The following is a 15,287-nucleotide window of genomic DNA, read 5'->3' as shown; positions in this document are numbered from 1 at the left end:
ACTTTAGAAACTAACGTTTTTCAGCAATTAAATAGCCCTCAAACTAAAGACAAAACATACATGTAATTAGAATTTAAAAAACAAGAAATAAACACTAATAACACGAAATCTAAAAATAAAGAAAATTAATATTGGAATTTTTACGACGAAAGAGAGACATCCACTTAGAATCAGAGAAAAAAAACAATGTCATTTAATAAAATAGCATATCATACTAAAAGAAATATGAGTAGCATATGATTGTTAATGGAGGTGACGATGGTGGTGGTTGATGGTTACAGATGTGGTGATAGATTAATTTTAAAAATAACATGAACCATGTAATAATTATTTATCATTTATTGGAAATATATCATGTTATTTATATATAAAATTATTTTGAATTACAATGATTTTCTAAAAATGGGATGTGATATTCAGATTTCAAAGAATATATGGCGATTGGGGCAAATTAAGGAATTATGAACAGCGATGAACATAGACTAGAGTTCGCCCTAATTTTCTTTTCTCTCTGGCACGAAGCCCGAGAGAGCCATTGAAGTTCTTCATCTCTGCTATGGAGCTTCACCTTTACTCTTCTTCCGTTGGTCTATCCCTTCTGTGTAAAGCCTTTCTCACCTGAAGACATCACTTAGTTGGGCTGCCTCCGCCGTCTTTGTTTTCCGGCGAGAATCTTTTTCAACCTTTCTCACTTGTTGTGAAGATCTTATGATGTTCTTGGTTAAGCACAATCTCATGTCTCCGATGAGGCCAGTTACGCCCTCGGTGGTCTCCCCCCTGCTGGAACCACCAGATCTGCTCATGCTTTCCTTGTCTAGGCTTCCTCCGGCTACGTTGATCTTTCGCCGAGATAGGCTGCTTCCGCCGCCTCTTCTATCGCAAATCTCGTGGTTGCACTTCACCAGAGTTTCGTCAACAAGTATCTTCTTCTCGGGATCCGCCTTTGATTCCCGAAGAATTATCTCCCTCCCCGGGAACAGCTACTCCGTCAATTTCTCCTCTGCCTCTCCGAAAATTCAAACGCTTTGGTCTATCCAAGCGATTCTGGTGACTCCATCGACCTCGGCCTCCATCTCGGTCTCAATGTCCGATGGATTTCTGACCACCACAATCTCTAGATTGTTAGATCTGGTGGTCGGAGATCTTGTTTCGGCTGAGCATGGTCTCGCCTGCTCTCTGCCATGCCCTTCAATCGGCAAGAAATGCTTCCACCGTTCTCCGGTTAACCTCATCACTGAAGTTGAACCACTTTTTCCACCTCGATTGGGATTTTCCTCGATAAACTGGAATGGTTCCCCGACGATCAACGGCCGCCGCCTCCTCTGCACTCAAAACGCTGAAGTTGTCCCTAGGGTTTCTAGTGGACCAAGTTTGGGCATAGCTAGTAATGGGCTAGGTTATGGATTTACTACTAATGGGCCTTACAGAACAAAAGCCCAGAACTGCTTTTGGAAGAGAACATCTTCGAATTCCTCCCTGTGGGAGAGACCATTGTTATATTACCTCATTTTTGGCTTATCAGAGACTAAGGATATGTTGTATCTCTTTCCAAATTTTAGAGCTTGTATAGCTTTTTTTTCTCTCTTTGTAGAAGATTCTCTTGAACTTGAACTTATGGGAGGTTATACTCTTATGTTCTCAAATGACTATCCGGTTCGTTTGGTGTCGATTAATGCATGTTTGTGGGTTCTTGAAACTTCAATTAGAAACCAAGTAATTACATCATTTTTTGTTCATCCGGTTGTTAAAGACCGAGACTCTAATTGGATAAGTTTGGGCCATAATGGCACGCCTAGAGGAGATGTATGGTTCTTGAAAGATGATTACTTTTTGATCACCGTGTATGAGGAAAAGAGAAGAACAAACCACCAACTAAACACTTCGCTTCTTATTTCACTTGATTCCTCCTTCATGGAGAGACTATTCCCCCTTTCCCTCTTCCTTGTAAGGGAGTTTTACCGAAAAGTTGTTAGGCCTTTGCTATTTGACGGTTCAAAGGCTCCTAAGTTTCAAGAAAGCGGGTGTGAAAGTAGCTCTCTAATATCATTTCTTCTCTTGAACCATATGAGAGAAAGGATGGCGAGCATTTCATGTGGCCCACGCTTTGGCATTTTCCTGGTTATTGATTGGAAAAAGGCTTTGGGTCCCCTTTTTCTACTTGTTACGTGTGTTAGGATCCTTCTCATATGTGTCGGCAACGGCGTATGGTTCGCGAGAGTTTTCTCTCGTCCTACTTGTGACCACCCTTTTCAGGGATTGGGTGTCTCGGCACTTCAGGCGCAAGTTTGGAACTTCAAAAACATACGAAACCTTGTTTGTTTCGTGATGCAATGTATCTCAAGGTGGCTGGCTTCATGGCATCGTCAAGCGTTTTGTCATACCGAGTGGCTTACCTCTGCGTTGGAACGCGTTATCCTTTGGATCTTTAGATCCTTTTATCCCTTTTTTAATTGTATTTTCTTATTTTGTTGTTTATCTATCAGGGTGTTGCGTGATGTTCAAGAAAGAGCAGCCCGTAAGTACTTTTATTCCCATGTAAGTTTATCGGTTTCTGTATGGCTCTCTTTAGCGGAGAATCCTTGATCCGTAGCTTAATAAAATGGTGTTTGACGAAAAAAAAAAAAGTAAAGGTGTATTTTGATTATATATTAATTAAATTAACAGTGGATTAATTAAATAATTATGAGTTTAAATTAAAATAAGTTATATGACATTTTCACCCTAATTTCATGTTTTAGAAAAACGCACCGAGAATTTTCGTTGGAGAACGGACATCAGACTCTCGATTTCCTCTATCGTTTTCTCGCGACTCTCTAGGGTTAGGGTTTGTTTAATTTCACGCATTATTCTTCTTCTTCTTCTTCTGCAATTCGCGACTGGAGAAGTACCTATTTTCATCGCAGGTAAGGTAAGTATCTAATATTTCTGTCGTTGGTTGGATTACTGTGTTGAATTTTCGTTGCTTTTATTGTTATTTGGATTTGATTTCCCTTAACAAGTTGTTCGATGTTTTGTGCCTTATTTTCGGAATGGGGTTTCGATGATTTGCAATTCGCTAATGTTTATCGTTCTGCATGATTCATGTTCATAGCTTGAAAAATGTTTTTACCCTCTTCGACTCTCGTTTAGACTATGCGGTTATTTTTATCTGAAGCCATGTCATATCCTCTGTTCACGATTCTACTTTTTCCTTATAACCATGTAGTGATGCACATTTTGGTTCTCTGCTTTTGCTAGGTTTGGATATTTTCGTTCTAGAATATACTCTAATGGCTGGAGTTCTAGCTGGAGAATGTTCGTACAGTGAGATTGGAGTTTCATCACTCTCCAGGAATTCTCATGTAAAGCAAGACAAGGTTGAAATGAGAGGTAGCTGCTTTAACAGCAACTTAGCTCATCATATCCCTCTTGATCTAACAATTGAGATTCTCACTAGATTGCCGGTTAAATCTCTTAAGAGGTTCCAATGTGTATCCAAGGAATGGATATCCATCATCTGAAACCAAGTATTCATTGATTCGTTCTTCTCAATCTCCCAAACTCGATCACGATTTCTAGTCGCTGTTCGTATTGCTGAGAACCGTGTAATCCTCTTATCTTCTTCACACAATGAAACAGAGGTACCTACTACTTCTTTGGTTACCAATCTTCAAATGCCAATACGCGGTCGCCGGCTGAACCCTATTCGTTATACTTCTTTGCATACCAATCTCGAAATGACAGTGGCCGGTTTGCCTGTGGACCTTGTTCATTGCTCTTCCATCCATGGATTGTTCTGTTTGGTAGATCCTTCAGATCCAGGTCGGTTCACGATATGTAACCCTAGCACTAGACAAGTCATAACATTGCCGGATATCAAAGCTTTTAGTGGTAGAAGAAAGCGCATAAATATGTTCTTGGGATATGATCCTGTTGGTAATGAGTACAAAGTATTGTGTAGCACGGCTGTGCATGGTGAACCTTGTCAAGTGCACAAGGTTTTAACAATTGGAGGAGGAAATCTTTCGTGGAGAAGCATCAAAGGTAGAAAAATCCCTCGTTATACTGTTGTCACAAATGGAATATGCATCAATGGGATGGTGTTTTACGGTGGGTTGACTACCAAAAGACAAGAGAAGAAATTGTGGATTTTTCGTTTTAACGTTAGAAGTGAGGGCATGAGTTCTATCAGCACATATCCGCAGGTCACAAATCATGGATCATTGATCAACTACAATGGGAAGGTAGCCGCGGCTAGTCCCTTGCCACGTGCTCCTCTTGGTAGTTTTGATTTGTGGGTTCTAGATGACTTCGACGAAAAACGTAGATGGTTAAGGGAAAAATTCAATGTCCACCCTTTGGTGTTGCATTTGTCAGGGAAAACTGAGTTAAAAATCTTAGGCATGAACAGAAGTAACGAGGTCGTTATAGGTCCGCTAAAGGTGCCCCCCAAACATGAGCCATTGTACATTTACTACTTCCACAAAGGAGGCCAGAAATTAATTAGAAGAGTTGAACTTGAAGGATTTGAAGAGTTTAGGTGCAATCATACAAGTGACGAGCAATGTGTTTGTCAAGTCATTTTCTCACCGGAACACTTTGAAAGTCTCGTGTCTTTATAATCTATGTCTTTTTTTTTTGTTTTTCTTTCTCTAATTTATGAAGGATTGTGACATACTGATGTTTGTGTTTCTTTTTAGTAACTATATTGTTGAATCATAGACCTACAATTCCATATTTGATTATTTATTACTTTCGTTTTTAAAGCAATGGCTGACAAGTACTTGAAGAGTTTGGGGTTACAGTAAACGTTGCAGCAAAGAAAAAACACAAACGTCGTCTATCGCAATCTTTCATAAAGGAGACCATATGTCTTCCTTGCTTTTTGTTCTGGCCATGGAGATTTTGTCAAAGAAGCTTGATGTAGGAGCACAGTAAGTCAAGTTTTGTCAGGATACATCCCAAGAGTGAAGCTCCTCTGGTTACCCATCTGAGCTTCGCAGACGATGTACTGATTTTCTGTGATGTCAGTGAGCAGTCCTTCCAAGGCATCGTGTCAATTATAAATGAATTTATATCGGCCTCAGGCCATCGTATTAACAAGGAAAAGTCAGCAGTCTTTATTGATGGTGGGGCTTTCTCTTTTGGCAAGGGAATTATACTGGATCCTTTCCTGTTAGATACCGTCTACTGGATTTCCTCAGGCCTCTTGCTCGTCCTTTTGTTCTTTGTGAAGGGGGATCATGTATCACAACAAGCTTTTTGTTTGATGATTGGACCTTGCTGGGTCCTTTAACTGACATAACAGGCTCTGCTGAACCAAGAATAACAGGTTTACCGGTGGATGCCATCCGTGACAGGGAATGGTGGTTAGCTCACTCCAGAAGCCGCAACCCTGTCATACACTTTCCTTCTTCAGTGTCTTCCTTCCACAGTTCCAAATTTGTAGGAATAAGAGGTTGATGATTGAATCTTGTGGAGACCAGGGAATCAACCTTCATCTACTCACTCCTCCTCCTCGGACACTTGGAATTCTCTTCATCCTACGGGAGAGTTGGTGGATTGGCATGCGTTCTTCTCTTGGATCACAACAAAGAAATCGTCTCCTTACCAGAGATAGATTGAGGAGTTGGGTTCTCTCAGTTCCGGCTCTTTTTGTTTGAGGACGAACTGAGATGGATGAAAGACCACAAGAATGTTTCTCTCAAGGCTCATCATTACCCTCGACGATATCATACCTCATTACCAGGGCCGGCCCAAACTATTTGAGTGCCTAAAGCAAAAAAAAATTTGGCCCATTAACAAAAGCTGTTATAAAAAAAAAATACAAGTTTTAACATGTATGGGATTCAAAACCGTGACCTGTACAACAAAAGACTTCAATCTAACCACTAGACCACAGTAACATTTTAAAATTGATGCCCCTAAAACTACTTATAATTATTTGATGCCTAAAGCCCTTGCTTCATGGGCTTTACCCATGGGCCGGCCCTGCTCATTACCCTCTTCCAGACCAAGTTCTTTACTATGTCTCTGTTTTTCTCATGTCCCCTGTTTTGTTACTCCTCTGTGGTATTTTAATGAAGTATTAAAAGAAAAATATTCATATAAGTTTTAAATTTAAAAATGGAAACGATATTTAACAACTCAGAGAAACATAGTATGAATGCTTAATTAAATTATCCGATTATTATATGTATGTCTCACAAGAATTTATGTTTCTACAGGCTTTTATACTATTATGTGAGCTCTAAAGATCAAACACTATCCTGACCAAACAATTCATTCCCATTTGTAGAATTAGCTGTTGTTGGTGTTTCAAATTGATATTCACCTTCTGAAGATGCGATAGTGCTTTCTTCGCCTTGTCTACTCTCACCATTCATCCTCATTCTAGCCGCCGCCAAAGAAACAACAGTACTAACTGCATCCTCAGGTTCATACACCAAACCGAACCCACACTTCACCACTTTACATTGTGCAATCACTTGACCAGTACCATCCGTCACAGAGAATGTAAGACTAGCTTTCGTAGGAACACATCCTCTCTTGTACTGCTCTTCTTGTCTTTTCTTGATGTTCAACCAACTTATGTAGCCGATAAAGACATGGTCTGACTCAACCGTACGCGGCTCATTTCCTGGTTCGAACCAACCTCCAACAGGAACACTAAACTGGCTACATGATGCATCTAAGTTTTCAAACTCACATGTGCACTTCACTAGAAGACGGTTGTTTTGATCTCTGTAGTCATGAAACGAGACAATGGCACACAGAGCTAGCCCAAGAAATTTATTGTCGCACCAATGTGGAGGTAGCTTTGGTTCTAACACTGAACTAAAAGCTTGATGACTGAACCATGGAGGTACTTCATATCCAGGATAGCAAGTCCCAATCAAAGCTCGGAAGACAAAACTCTGCAAGGAAAAAAGATAAATCAGAAACTTAAGATCTTGACTGATGATTAGGAGTTGAGAATTAACATGAAAGAGTAGAGACCTCATTGTGGTGATCATCTGAGATCAGTCGGCATTTTCTCAGAATGTGGGATGCAATATCATTCTTTGCGGCTTCATTGAGTTTGCAACAGTTAGTAAAGATGAACATGGAGTGAGTATCTTCCGTTGGCATAAGAAAGGCTAGAGGACTCGTGACTGTTTGCAGGGAGATACAACCGTGTGCATCTAAGCACTGGATATTCGGTGGAAGTGTTGAAAGAGATTTGAGTTTCTTGCAATACTTCAAGTCCAGCCATTTGAGATGATATAGTTGACTGATGTCAGATCCTAAGCTGCTGATCACATCATTTCTTCTGAAAGATAGACGCCGCAGAAACGATAAGCTGTTACTACCACTCATTATCTTTGGCATCTCATCTATTGAAGTTCCATCAAGTAGTAAAACACGGAAATTTTCCATGGTGTCTTCAAGATTTGGAAAACTCTTGAGATTTGAACAGCCAGAGAGAATCAGTTCTTGAAGAGCTTTAAGTTTTCCAATACACTCTGGAATAATCTCCAGCCTTCTGCACTCTTTCAGATTCAATAAGATAAGTCTCTGAAGCTTCACCATGTCTGTTGGGAGATCCTTTATTGCAGTTCCATCTAAATACAGAGATTCTATATTTTCTGAAATTAGCCGAAATTCACGAAGTTTCAAGCAGCCAGTCAGGATAAGAGTTGTCAATGAACTCAGATTCATCTCCGGTAGACACCGAAGACTTGTGCATCCTCTTAGATTCAAGAAAACAAGACTTTGCATTGTTTTCATCTCTTCAGACAAACAATCTAGACTTGTGCAACCTTCAAGATTCAATCTCAAAAGATTTGGGGCCTTTGAAAACCCTGAAATTTTCTGCAACATTCTCGAGTTGTTAAGATCGACCCACTTCAGTTTCGGTGTACCCTATTAAAACCACATAGAATTCCCACCACCAGTCAATAATCTACAGAATTATATTTATAACAAGAAAAAGGAACCAGAGATATATCTACTAACCTTGGATTCTTTCCAGACTTGTTTAATCTTGCTGTAAGGCAGCTTAAGATCAATAAGATTCTTCGGGGTGAAGTCTGATGGAAGTTCATCCAATGGGAATTTCAGCCATTCGAGATATCGGACCTCTTTCAATGGAAATGAAAGTCCATCAGGGAAGTTTAACTTGCAGTCACCTTCACATTCTAGTGGACAAGTAGAACTGTAGAGTTTAAGGTAGCGGAGATTGCACATGTTAGTAAAGGCCGACCTCTCTAAAGGCATGTTCGTTAATTCAGACATGTCTAGAGAAATGCCTCTCACAGTTTTGGTTTCCTGAAAAAGAAGTTAAAAGAAAAAAAAAACCATAGATTCACTTATAACACTGATACCACAAGAAAATTTAGCTATTTAATTAGCCTCACCATTTTGCCTTGCAGCGCAGCAATAATGTAGTTACCATTCCGCAGCCTACTTTTCACCTGATTAACCCCACAAGATGCTAATGAACAAATTTCCATGGCGAATGTATGTAATAAATCATGCATCTCTACACATCCTCCAGAGATACTAATAAAGAACTTGTGAACAAGATGAGTTATCTCCCTTGCAGCTTGAAAGGACTCATGATCGCCCGAATCCAGTAAGCTTCTTGCATAATACTCATCCTCTGATCTGAAGAAACACGCGATGTCAAGGAACGCGTCTTTCTCTTGTTCACTAAGCTCATCATAACTGATCTTGAACAGATTTTGAATAATCTTGTTGGGGCATTTAGCCGATGTATCAAGCCACGCTTTCCATTGAGCCTCACCTTTCCCACGAAGATCCATACCTAACATTTGAAGAGCCAAAGGATTACCTCTAGCGTAATCCACAAACTCTCTAGACATTTGCATATAACTTTCCATCTCGGGATCGCAGATACGAGCTTCAAAGGCGTAAAAGCTGAAGTACATCAACCCATCTACAAGATTCAATCTTGGAACCACGTAAGGATTTGGATCTAACTCAGTGATGAGTGTCCTATCACGGGTTATTATAACAATCCTGCTTCCTTCCTTAATCCAGTTTCGGTTACCAAGAAGAACTTGTAAATGTCTTGCACTACTCACATCATCAAGAACAACAAAGACTTTATTCAAGAGTAGCTTGCTCTCTAAGCAACCATGAGTAGCCTCATCATCACTTATGTTTGTGATCTCTAGTAATTCTTCAAGGAACATCTTCCTCACACGCTCAGCACCAGACCTAGCCCACTTCTCACGGATGTTCTGAAAATTCACGCAACGACAGAACTTGTATTTATACTTGTTGAAAAGCTCCGTCGCGAGACTGGTTTTTCCGATACCAGGCATCCCAACGATTCCGACGATACGAGTTTCGTCGCAGCGATCAAAATCCAACTTTTCCTTGACTTGCTTGACCCGATGTTCGATTCCAAAGAGAGGAGCCATTTCAGGCTTTTCTCCTTCCAAAGATGGAACGTCACTGAGGCTTTGCATAACTTTCTTGACGACCATCTTGACGAAATTGGCCTCATCACTGCAATAATAATTGAGATCAAATCAAATCTATACTAGTATAATCGCAGCACTTTTTGTGACGGATGGGTAAAAAAGCTTTTGGGTATATCGGATATCCGACCCATTTTAAAAATTCCTTCACAAAAAATTTGTTGGGTCGGGTTATATTTAACCCAACTCATACACCGGATATTCCATATTTAATAATTTAGATTTTTAGAAGATTTGATTAAGATTTATAATTATGATTCTCCTATCATCTTTGTTTGATTTGTTTTTAACTGTTTTGAATCATCATATAATACATAAAGTAAAAAAAAAATCAATTTTTTTTCTGCATATACTGTGATTCGAAATTTTAAAAACGAACATATATTATCTAATTGACGAAAATGTGTGTTCAACGTTCTACATCGATTAAAATATTTAGACAATGCTTCAGAATCATATCATAAATAAGAACATTAATAAAATAAATGAGTTTTTTGGCGGGATGGGATTGGCGGGACGGGTTTTTGAATCAACAATAATAAAAAGATTAAAATATCATTAATCCGCCGCTTCAATACGGATTTAATCCTTATTTTTTTAATACAAATCACAGGACGGGTTAAGAAATTACGGAACGGGTTATATTTCGGAAATGATTTATATGACGGACGAATTTGAATCAATATTTATATACCGCTTTAATACGGGTTAAATCCTCAGTTTATTAATAATTATCTCGTGGACTCGTGGTATACCATTACTTAATAACAATTGTAAACTATAATATAAATAAATATGTTATAAGGAGATATAATTTACAAAATATTTTTATACTAACTTTAAAATTAAATCATCCCGCGGTGTACCGCGGGTTAAAATCTAGTGAGAGAGTATGATGATACTGAATCGGATTTCTTAAATTGGGGGTTTAGGAGTTTGCACTTTACAGCCAAACACAGTTACATAATCCTAAACTTACCAAAATAATAATTACTTCAAATATTTTTATATTAAATATATAAACTCGAATTTAAATCATTTAAACCACAAAAAATACTAATATAGTAGTAGTATATAATTACGAAAATTAATAGGACATTTGCAAAAGTATCCGTCATGTTTCAAAACTATCTTTTTAAAAATATTTATTTTTATGTGCTAAATGAATAAATTACACTTGTTTTTTTAGAAAAGATAATAAAAAAATCAAATTTTCATGCCAAAATTTTTTTTCCAACTAAAATAATTTTTAGCGATAATATTTATTTTTCCCGCCAAAATAATTTTCCGGTCAAATTTTTATAGCCAAAAATTTTCGATGAGAATTTATAAAATCCTTGTAAATCTTTTAAAACCCTTGTAAAAATTTTAAAACCCTTGTAAATCTTTTCAAAACCTTTATAAAATTCTTTTAATACTCTTGCAAATCATTTAAAAAGTAAAGTAATATCTTTTAAAACCTTTGTAAACCCTTAAAACCCTTTATAAACACTTATAAGATCCTTTAAAAACTCTTGTAAATCCTTTTAAATCTTTTTAAAACCCTTTAAAAACTCCTAGAAATCATTTTAAAACCCTTTTAAAGCATTCTTAAATCATTTAAAACCCTTTAAAAACCCTTGTAAACCCTTATAAAATCTTTTTAAAACGTTGACCAAAAAAAAAAAAAAATCTTTTTAAAACATTTGTAATCATTTTAAAACCCTTGTAAATCCTTTAAAAATCCTTGTAAATCCCATATCCCGCAAAAATTTCCGGGATCATTTTTCCAGCCAAAAATTACGGGATCACTTTTTTCGCCAAAATTTATTTTCGTCGGAAAATTTTTTGGCTGGAAAATTCACTTTTTCATTTTGTTGACTTAAATATTTTTCAAATAAGGTAAAATGGTCATTAAAATTCAATGGCATAAATGAAAATAGCCAAAAATGGAAGTTTTTTTGAAAAAAGTATCAAAGAAATGACATTTCTAACAATTCCGCATAAAAATTGTCTGTCCATTTGAGAGTATAGGTAGCTGACCAGCCTATAATAATTTAGTAATAATGTAAACTTGAACATTAGCTAATTAAATAAATTTCAATATGTATTTTGTATGAATAGCAAAATATCTTATACCAATTTAAACCAATCTTAATAAATAGTTAAAATCGACATGTTTGATTTTTAAGATTTATATCACCTTCTAAATCCTAATCCTAATTCCACTAAATTGTATATTTGCGTCACCTTTCTTTCAATATATAAAATTTAAAGCGAAGGGAATCAAATTGAATCATTTACCTCTTCTTCCCCAAAGTCAAGCCCATCTTTAACGTAGTACACTCCAATGCCACCTTCCATTTCTGAGTCCCAGGCACATTGCCATGAGTCTCACATGCTACATCAAGAAGCTCTTTTAACTCATCTGCCCCAACCTTAAAGAATATGGGGATGGCCACAAGTTTGCCTTCATCAACACGTTCTTTGATCTTCGCCAGCTCGTTCAAACACCATTCTGATTCCATGTACCTTTCCGAGAACACGACTATTGCCATGTTTGATCCCTCGATCCTATGGAAAAGAACGGTTAGATCTTTTCCTCTCTTCTCATCCTCGTCCACGAACACATTGATCCCAGCATCTTTCAACGCCTTCTCCAGATGACTGATGAAGTTGTAGCGCACGTCAGCTCCTCGGAAATTAAGAAACACTTTATGGCACGGAAGCTGTGGTTTTTGAACGGTCGCAGGCGTCATTGTTTAGGGTTTTTTGGTTGGATATAGTTTGGTGACAAATTATGAGAGACAATGAATGTGTACGTATATAAGAGAATTAACTTTGTCATAGTTTCTTGTTAAGTAGTAGCGGACAACATGACAGTTCAACAACATGTTACATGTACGTGCCTTCCTCACTCCAAGGTAAAATAAGTTCATTCCACGACCTAATTCTTGAAACATTCTTAAGACAACATTTGTTTTCGTTAACTTTGGAAGAAGACTCCGAGTTTTGAGGATTTAATTATTTTACATTTGAACAAACAAGTGGCAAATGGAAATTTTCTTTTCTACAAACAATATTTTATATTCAATTTGGTTTAGGTTTAGTCGCATTGGACAAATGTGATGGGCAAGAGCATTGTGAAACGGGCTAAAGTTCTTTGCAAGATATTAGCGGGAACAGTCTATCACAGACGACGGATTTATTAAGTGGTCTAAACAAATATAACCTCGTGTGGTGGTAGGGTTGTCGAGGATCCGGATCTGATCACTTAAATTCGCATAGATTCTGAAATTCCTTATCACTTCTAACAAAGTTATTTCACGTGTGGTCACATAGAACAACGTTATCGTCCTATGTGCTTTACCGGTGGTAATATATCCGTAAAGCACATAATTAAAAACGTAATCTTTTCTTTTGAACAATCAAAATAGAAGTTCAAACCTATCTAGTTCTATTTGTAGAATCGGTGAAATACCTTTCGATCCTAATTAACATCCCTATATAATTGGTATTGGCTATGTCTACTAATCTTATTTTAATTACTTTTAGCTTGGGTCTTAACGAAAACAAGACTAAATCTCAATGGATTCAATTGTGGCCCAAAGCCATTTTGCCACATATTGCACCTCCTTTCATATATATATTTAAGTCGCCTTAAAAATGTTTATCTACTACTTGCATGATAACTATAATTTCAAGGCAATTTCCACGACACCACGACCATGGAAAGGACTTAGCCAACGATACTTATAAATATACACAACCTGCGTAATCCAGAAGTATACGTGATACTAGTTTATGTTTTCTTATTCTTTGAAGGAATGTCAATTCGGTTATTCGTTATCTTATTCCCTTTCTAATGTTTTCTTTATATGGTCGTTGCATTTGAAACTACAAAGAAAGAGCCTGGATCAACTACACAACTTGCATTATGCATCTTAATTTTTGTGTTGTTGTTATTATTAGAAGTTTCCGCAGGACTTGTTCAAACAGATTATGTCTTACCCGTTAAATTTAAAACACACTAATTTATGTAATAATATTTTCTGTAAAAAAATTCCTATATTATTCAAATTGCTCTCTAAAAAAGAGCTTTATTACAAAAAAATATGAAGTCATGAACAAGTCCACAATGAGAAATATTTTTTTTTTTTGAGAAAATTATTAACATTACCATGTTGCACTCTATGTTAAAGAGTGTTTTTTTTTCATCATCCCTTGTAGCCAGAAACAAAAAGCATTACCTAGAAACCACCAAACTTAAGATTTTTCAAGTCATGGAAGCTCGCAAAATGGTCAAAATTATCAACTTCGATAGCTCAGAAGAGACACTACGGTGCTCCTTCGTCCCCCATCTATCCGCAGCATTTGGGCGTAAAGGCATCTCTGTTCTCACAGATAAACACGATCAATCCTACAAGTCCATTGCTTCTGTATTGATTTTCTCTGAGAATTACGTGTCCTCCAAGGAATCTTTGGATGAATTTATAAAGACTATCCAACGGAGACATGAGAAAGGCCATATCGTGACCGCTATCTTTTATGGAGTCAGTAGATCAAATGTGCAAGAACTGATGGGAAATTTCAGCAAGGCGTTCTTGGAGCACCGCGATTCAGATCAAGTAAATCAATGGCGCAATGCTCTTGCGGAAATAACAAGCTTACCTGGCTACGAAACAAGCAATAATCAAAGGTTAGAAACACTTTCTACTTTTTTGTTTCCTTAATACGGCATATATATATATAACATATAAGTGCTAAGGGCAGTACGGTTTTTGTAGTGACTACAAATCTGTGGAAAAGATCGCGAGAGATCTTTACGAGAAGCTCTTTCCGAATGAACGAATTGGTATCTACTCAAGGATGCTGCCGGATATAGAAAACTTGATACAAAAGCAACAGTGGGGAGTCAGAAGCATAGGGATTTGGGGTATGCCAGGCATAGGCAAGACTAAGCTTGCTAAAGCAGTCTTTGACCAAATGTCTTGTGACTACGAAGTTACTTGCTTCCTACAAAACTTTCATGAAACCATTCATAAGAAGGGACTTAACGGTTTGCTGCAGGAACAATTCAAGAACTTTCCAAACCAAACACTTCAGCAAAGAGTTCTTGTTGTTCTTGATGATTTGAAAAATCATCTAGATGCAGAGTCTTTTCTCGGTGGGCTTTTCTTGTTTAGTCCCGGAAGCCTGATCATCATAACCTCCAGCGATAAGCAAGTGCTTTCTCAGTGTGGAGTCAATCAAATTTACAAAGTCGAAGGATTAAACAAGCATGAGGCTCAGCAACTATTCTCCTCGTGTGCCTTTGGAAAAGATGCGAAGGAGAATAATCTTCCTACGGAGCTTTCTATGAAGGTGATTGAATACGCTAATGGAAACCCTTTAGCTCTACAATTATATGGCGAAAAGATGTCATCACAAGAGCAACCGAACCAAAAGGAAACTTTGTTCCTCAAGCTCAAGCAAGCTCCTCCACAACGGATTGTGGAAGTAGTCAAGAGTAGCTACTTTCCACTTAGTGACAACGAAAAGAACATACTTGTGTATATTGCTTTCTTTTTCACAGGGGAACATGTTGACTATGTGTCGACACTACTACAAGACCTTGGTTTCTTTCCAGACATTGGAATCAACCGGCTTGTGGAGAACTCTCTGGTGACCATTTCAGAAAACAGATTGGACATGCATGGCCTGATACATGCAGTAGTTCGGGAAATCGGGAGTCTGGACCAAAATCAATGAAGACCCCCAAACGAGTTAAAATGTCATCGGTAAGATTCTACCATTTCCATCCAAAAGGTTCAATGTCTGCTTCTTGATCATCCATAA

The 15,287-nt window shown here is 37.6% G+C and overlaps 3 protein-coding genes across 4 annotated transcripts; 2 read left to right on the top strand and 1 right to left on the bottom strand.

The window, feature by feature from the left end:
- The first annotated feature begins 2,728 nt into the window (after positions 1–2,728).
- Positions 2,729–4,726, top strand: LOC9299595 (F-box protein At1g30790). 2 transcript variants are annotated; one of them, XM_021021729.1, is made up of 2 exons: positions 2,729–2,903; positions 3,238–4,726. In XM_021021729.1, exon 2 carries the CDS (start codon positions 3,654–3,656, stop codon positions 4,599–4,601), a length of 948 nt encoding a protein of 315 aa, XP_020877388.1. In that variant the 5' UTR covers positions 2,729–2,903; positions 3,238–3,653; the 3' UTR covers positions 4,602–4,726. The 2 variants fall into 2 exon arrangements, with proteins under 2 accessions (XP_020877388.1, XP_020877379.1); XM_021021720.1 differs by having other exon boundaries at positions 2,729–2,908.
- Positions 4,727–6,236: 1,510 nt separating this feature from the next.
- On the bottom strand, positions 6,237–12,482 carry LOC9301347 (disease resistance protein RPS4). The gene is made up of 5 exons (XM_002863472.2): positions 11,754–12,482; positions 8,379–9,498; positions 7,978–8,289; positions 6,979–7,884; positions 6,237–6,896 (listed from the first exon to the last, which is right to left on the bottom strand). Exons 1-5 carry the CDS (start codon positions 12,206–12,208, stop codon positions 6,237–6,239), a joined length of 3,453 nt encoding a protein of 1,150 aa, XP_002863518.1. The 5' UTR covers positions 12,209–12,482.
- Positions 12,483–13,694: 1,212 nt separating this feature from the next.
- Positions 13,695–15,209, top strand: LOC9299594 (probable WRKY transcription factor 16). Its single transcript, XM_002865226.2, has 2 exons — positions 13,695–14,148; positions 14,237–15,209. The coding sequence occupies exons 1-2, from the start codon at positions 13,733–13,735 to the stop codon at positions 15,198–15,200; spliced, it is 1,380 nt and encodes a 459-aa protein (XP_002865272.1). The 5' UTR covers positions 13,695–13,732; the 3' UTR covers positions 15,201–15,209.
- Positions 15,210–15,287: the final 78 nt, after the last annotated feature.

Source organism: Arabidopsis lyrata (assembly GCF_000004255.2).
Source record: "Arabidopsis lyrata subsp. lyrata unplaced genomic scaffold ARALYscaffold_8, whole genome shotgun sequence".
Taxonomy (NCBI): domain Eukaryota; kingdom Viridiplantae; phylum Streptophyta; class Magnoliopsida; order Brassicales; family Brassicaceae; genus Arabidopsis; species Arabidopsis lyrata.
This window is presented reverse-complemented; position numbering and strand designations above follow the sequence as displayed.

Bases quoted from the DNA above. Each gene is read 5' to 3' on its own strand.
- LOC9299594 (XM_002865226.2), top strand. From the start codon at position 13,733: ATGGAAGCTCGCAAAATGGTCAAAATTATCAACTTCGATAGCTCAGAA. The intron at 14,149-14,236 runs GTTAGAAACACT...CGGTTTTTGTAG, and splicing joins GAAACAAGCAATAATCAAAG to TGACTACAAATCTGTGGAAA.
- LOC9299595 (XM_021021729.1), top strand. From the start codon at position 3,654: ATGCCAATACGCGGTCGCCGGCTGAACCCTATTCGTTATACTTCTTTG.
- LOC9301347 (XM_002863472.2), bottom strand. From the start codon at position 12,208: ATGACGCCTGCGACCGTTCAAAAACCACAGCTTCCGTGCCATAAAGTG. The intron at 7,885-7,977 runs GTTAGTAGATAT...TGGTTTTAATAG, and splicing joins AAGTCTGGAAAGAATCCAAG to GGTACACCGAAACTGAAGTG. The intron at 6,897-6,978 runs GTCTCTACTCTT...TTTTCCTTGCAG, and splicing joins CAGATGATCACCACAATGAG to AGTTTTGTCTTCCGAGCTTT.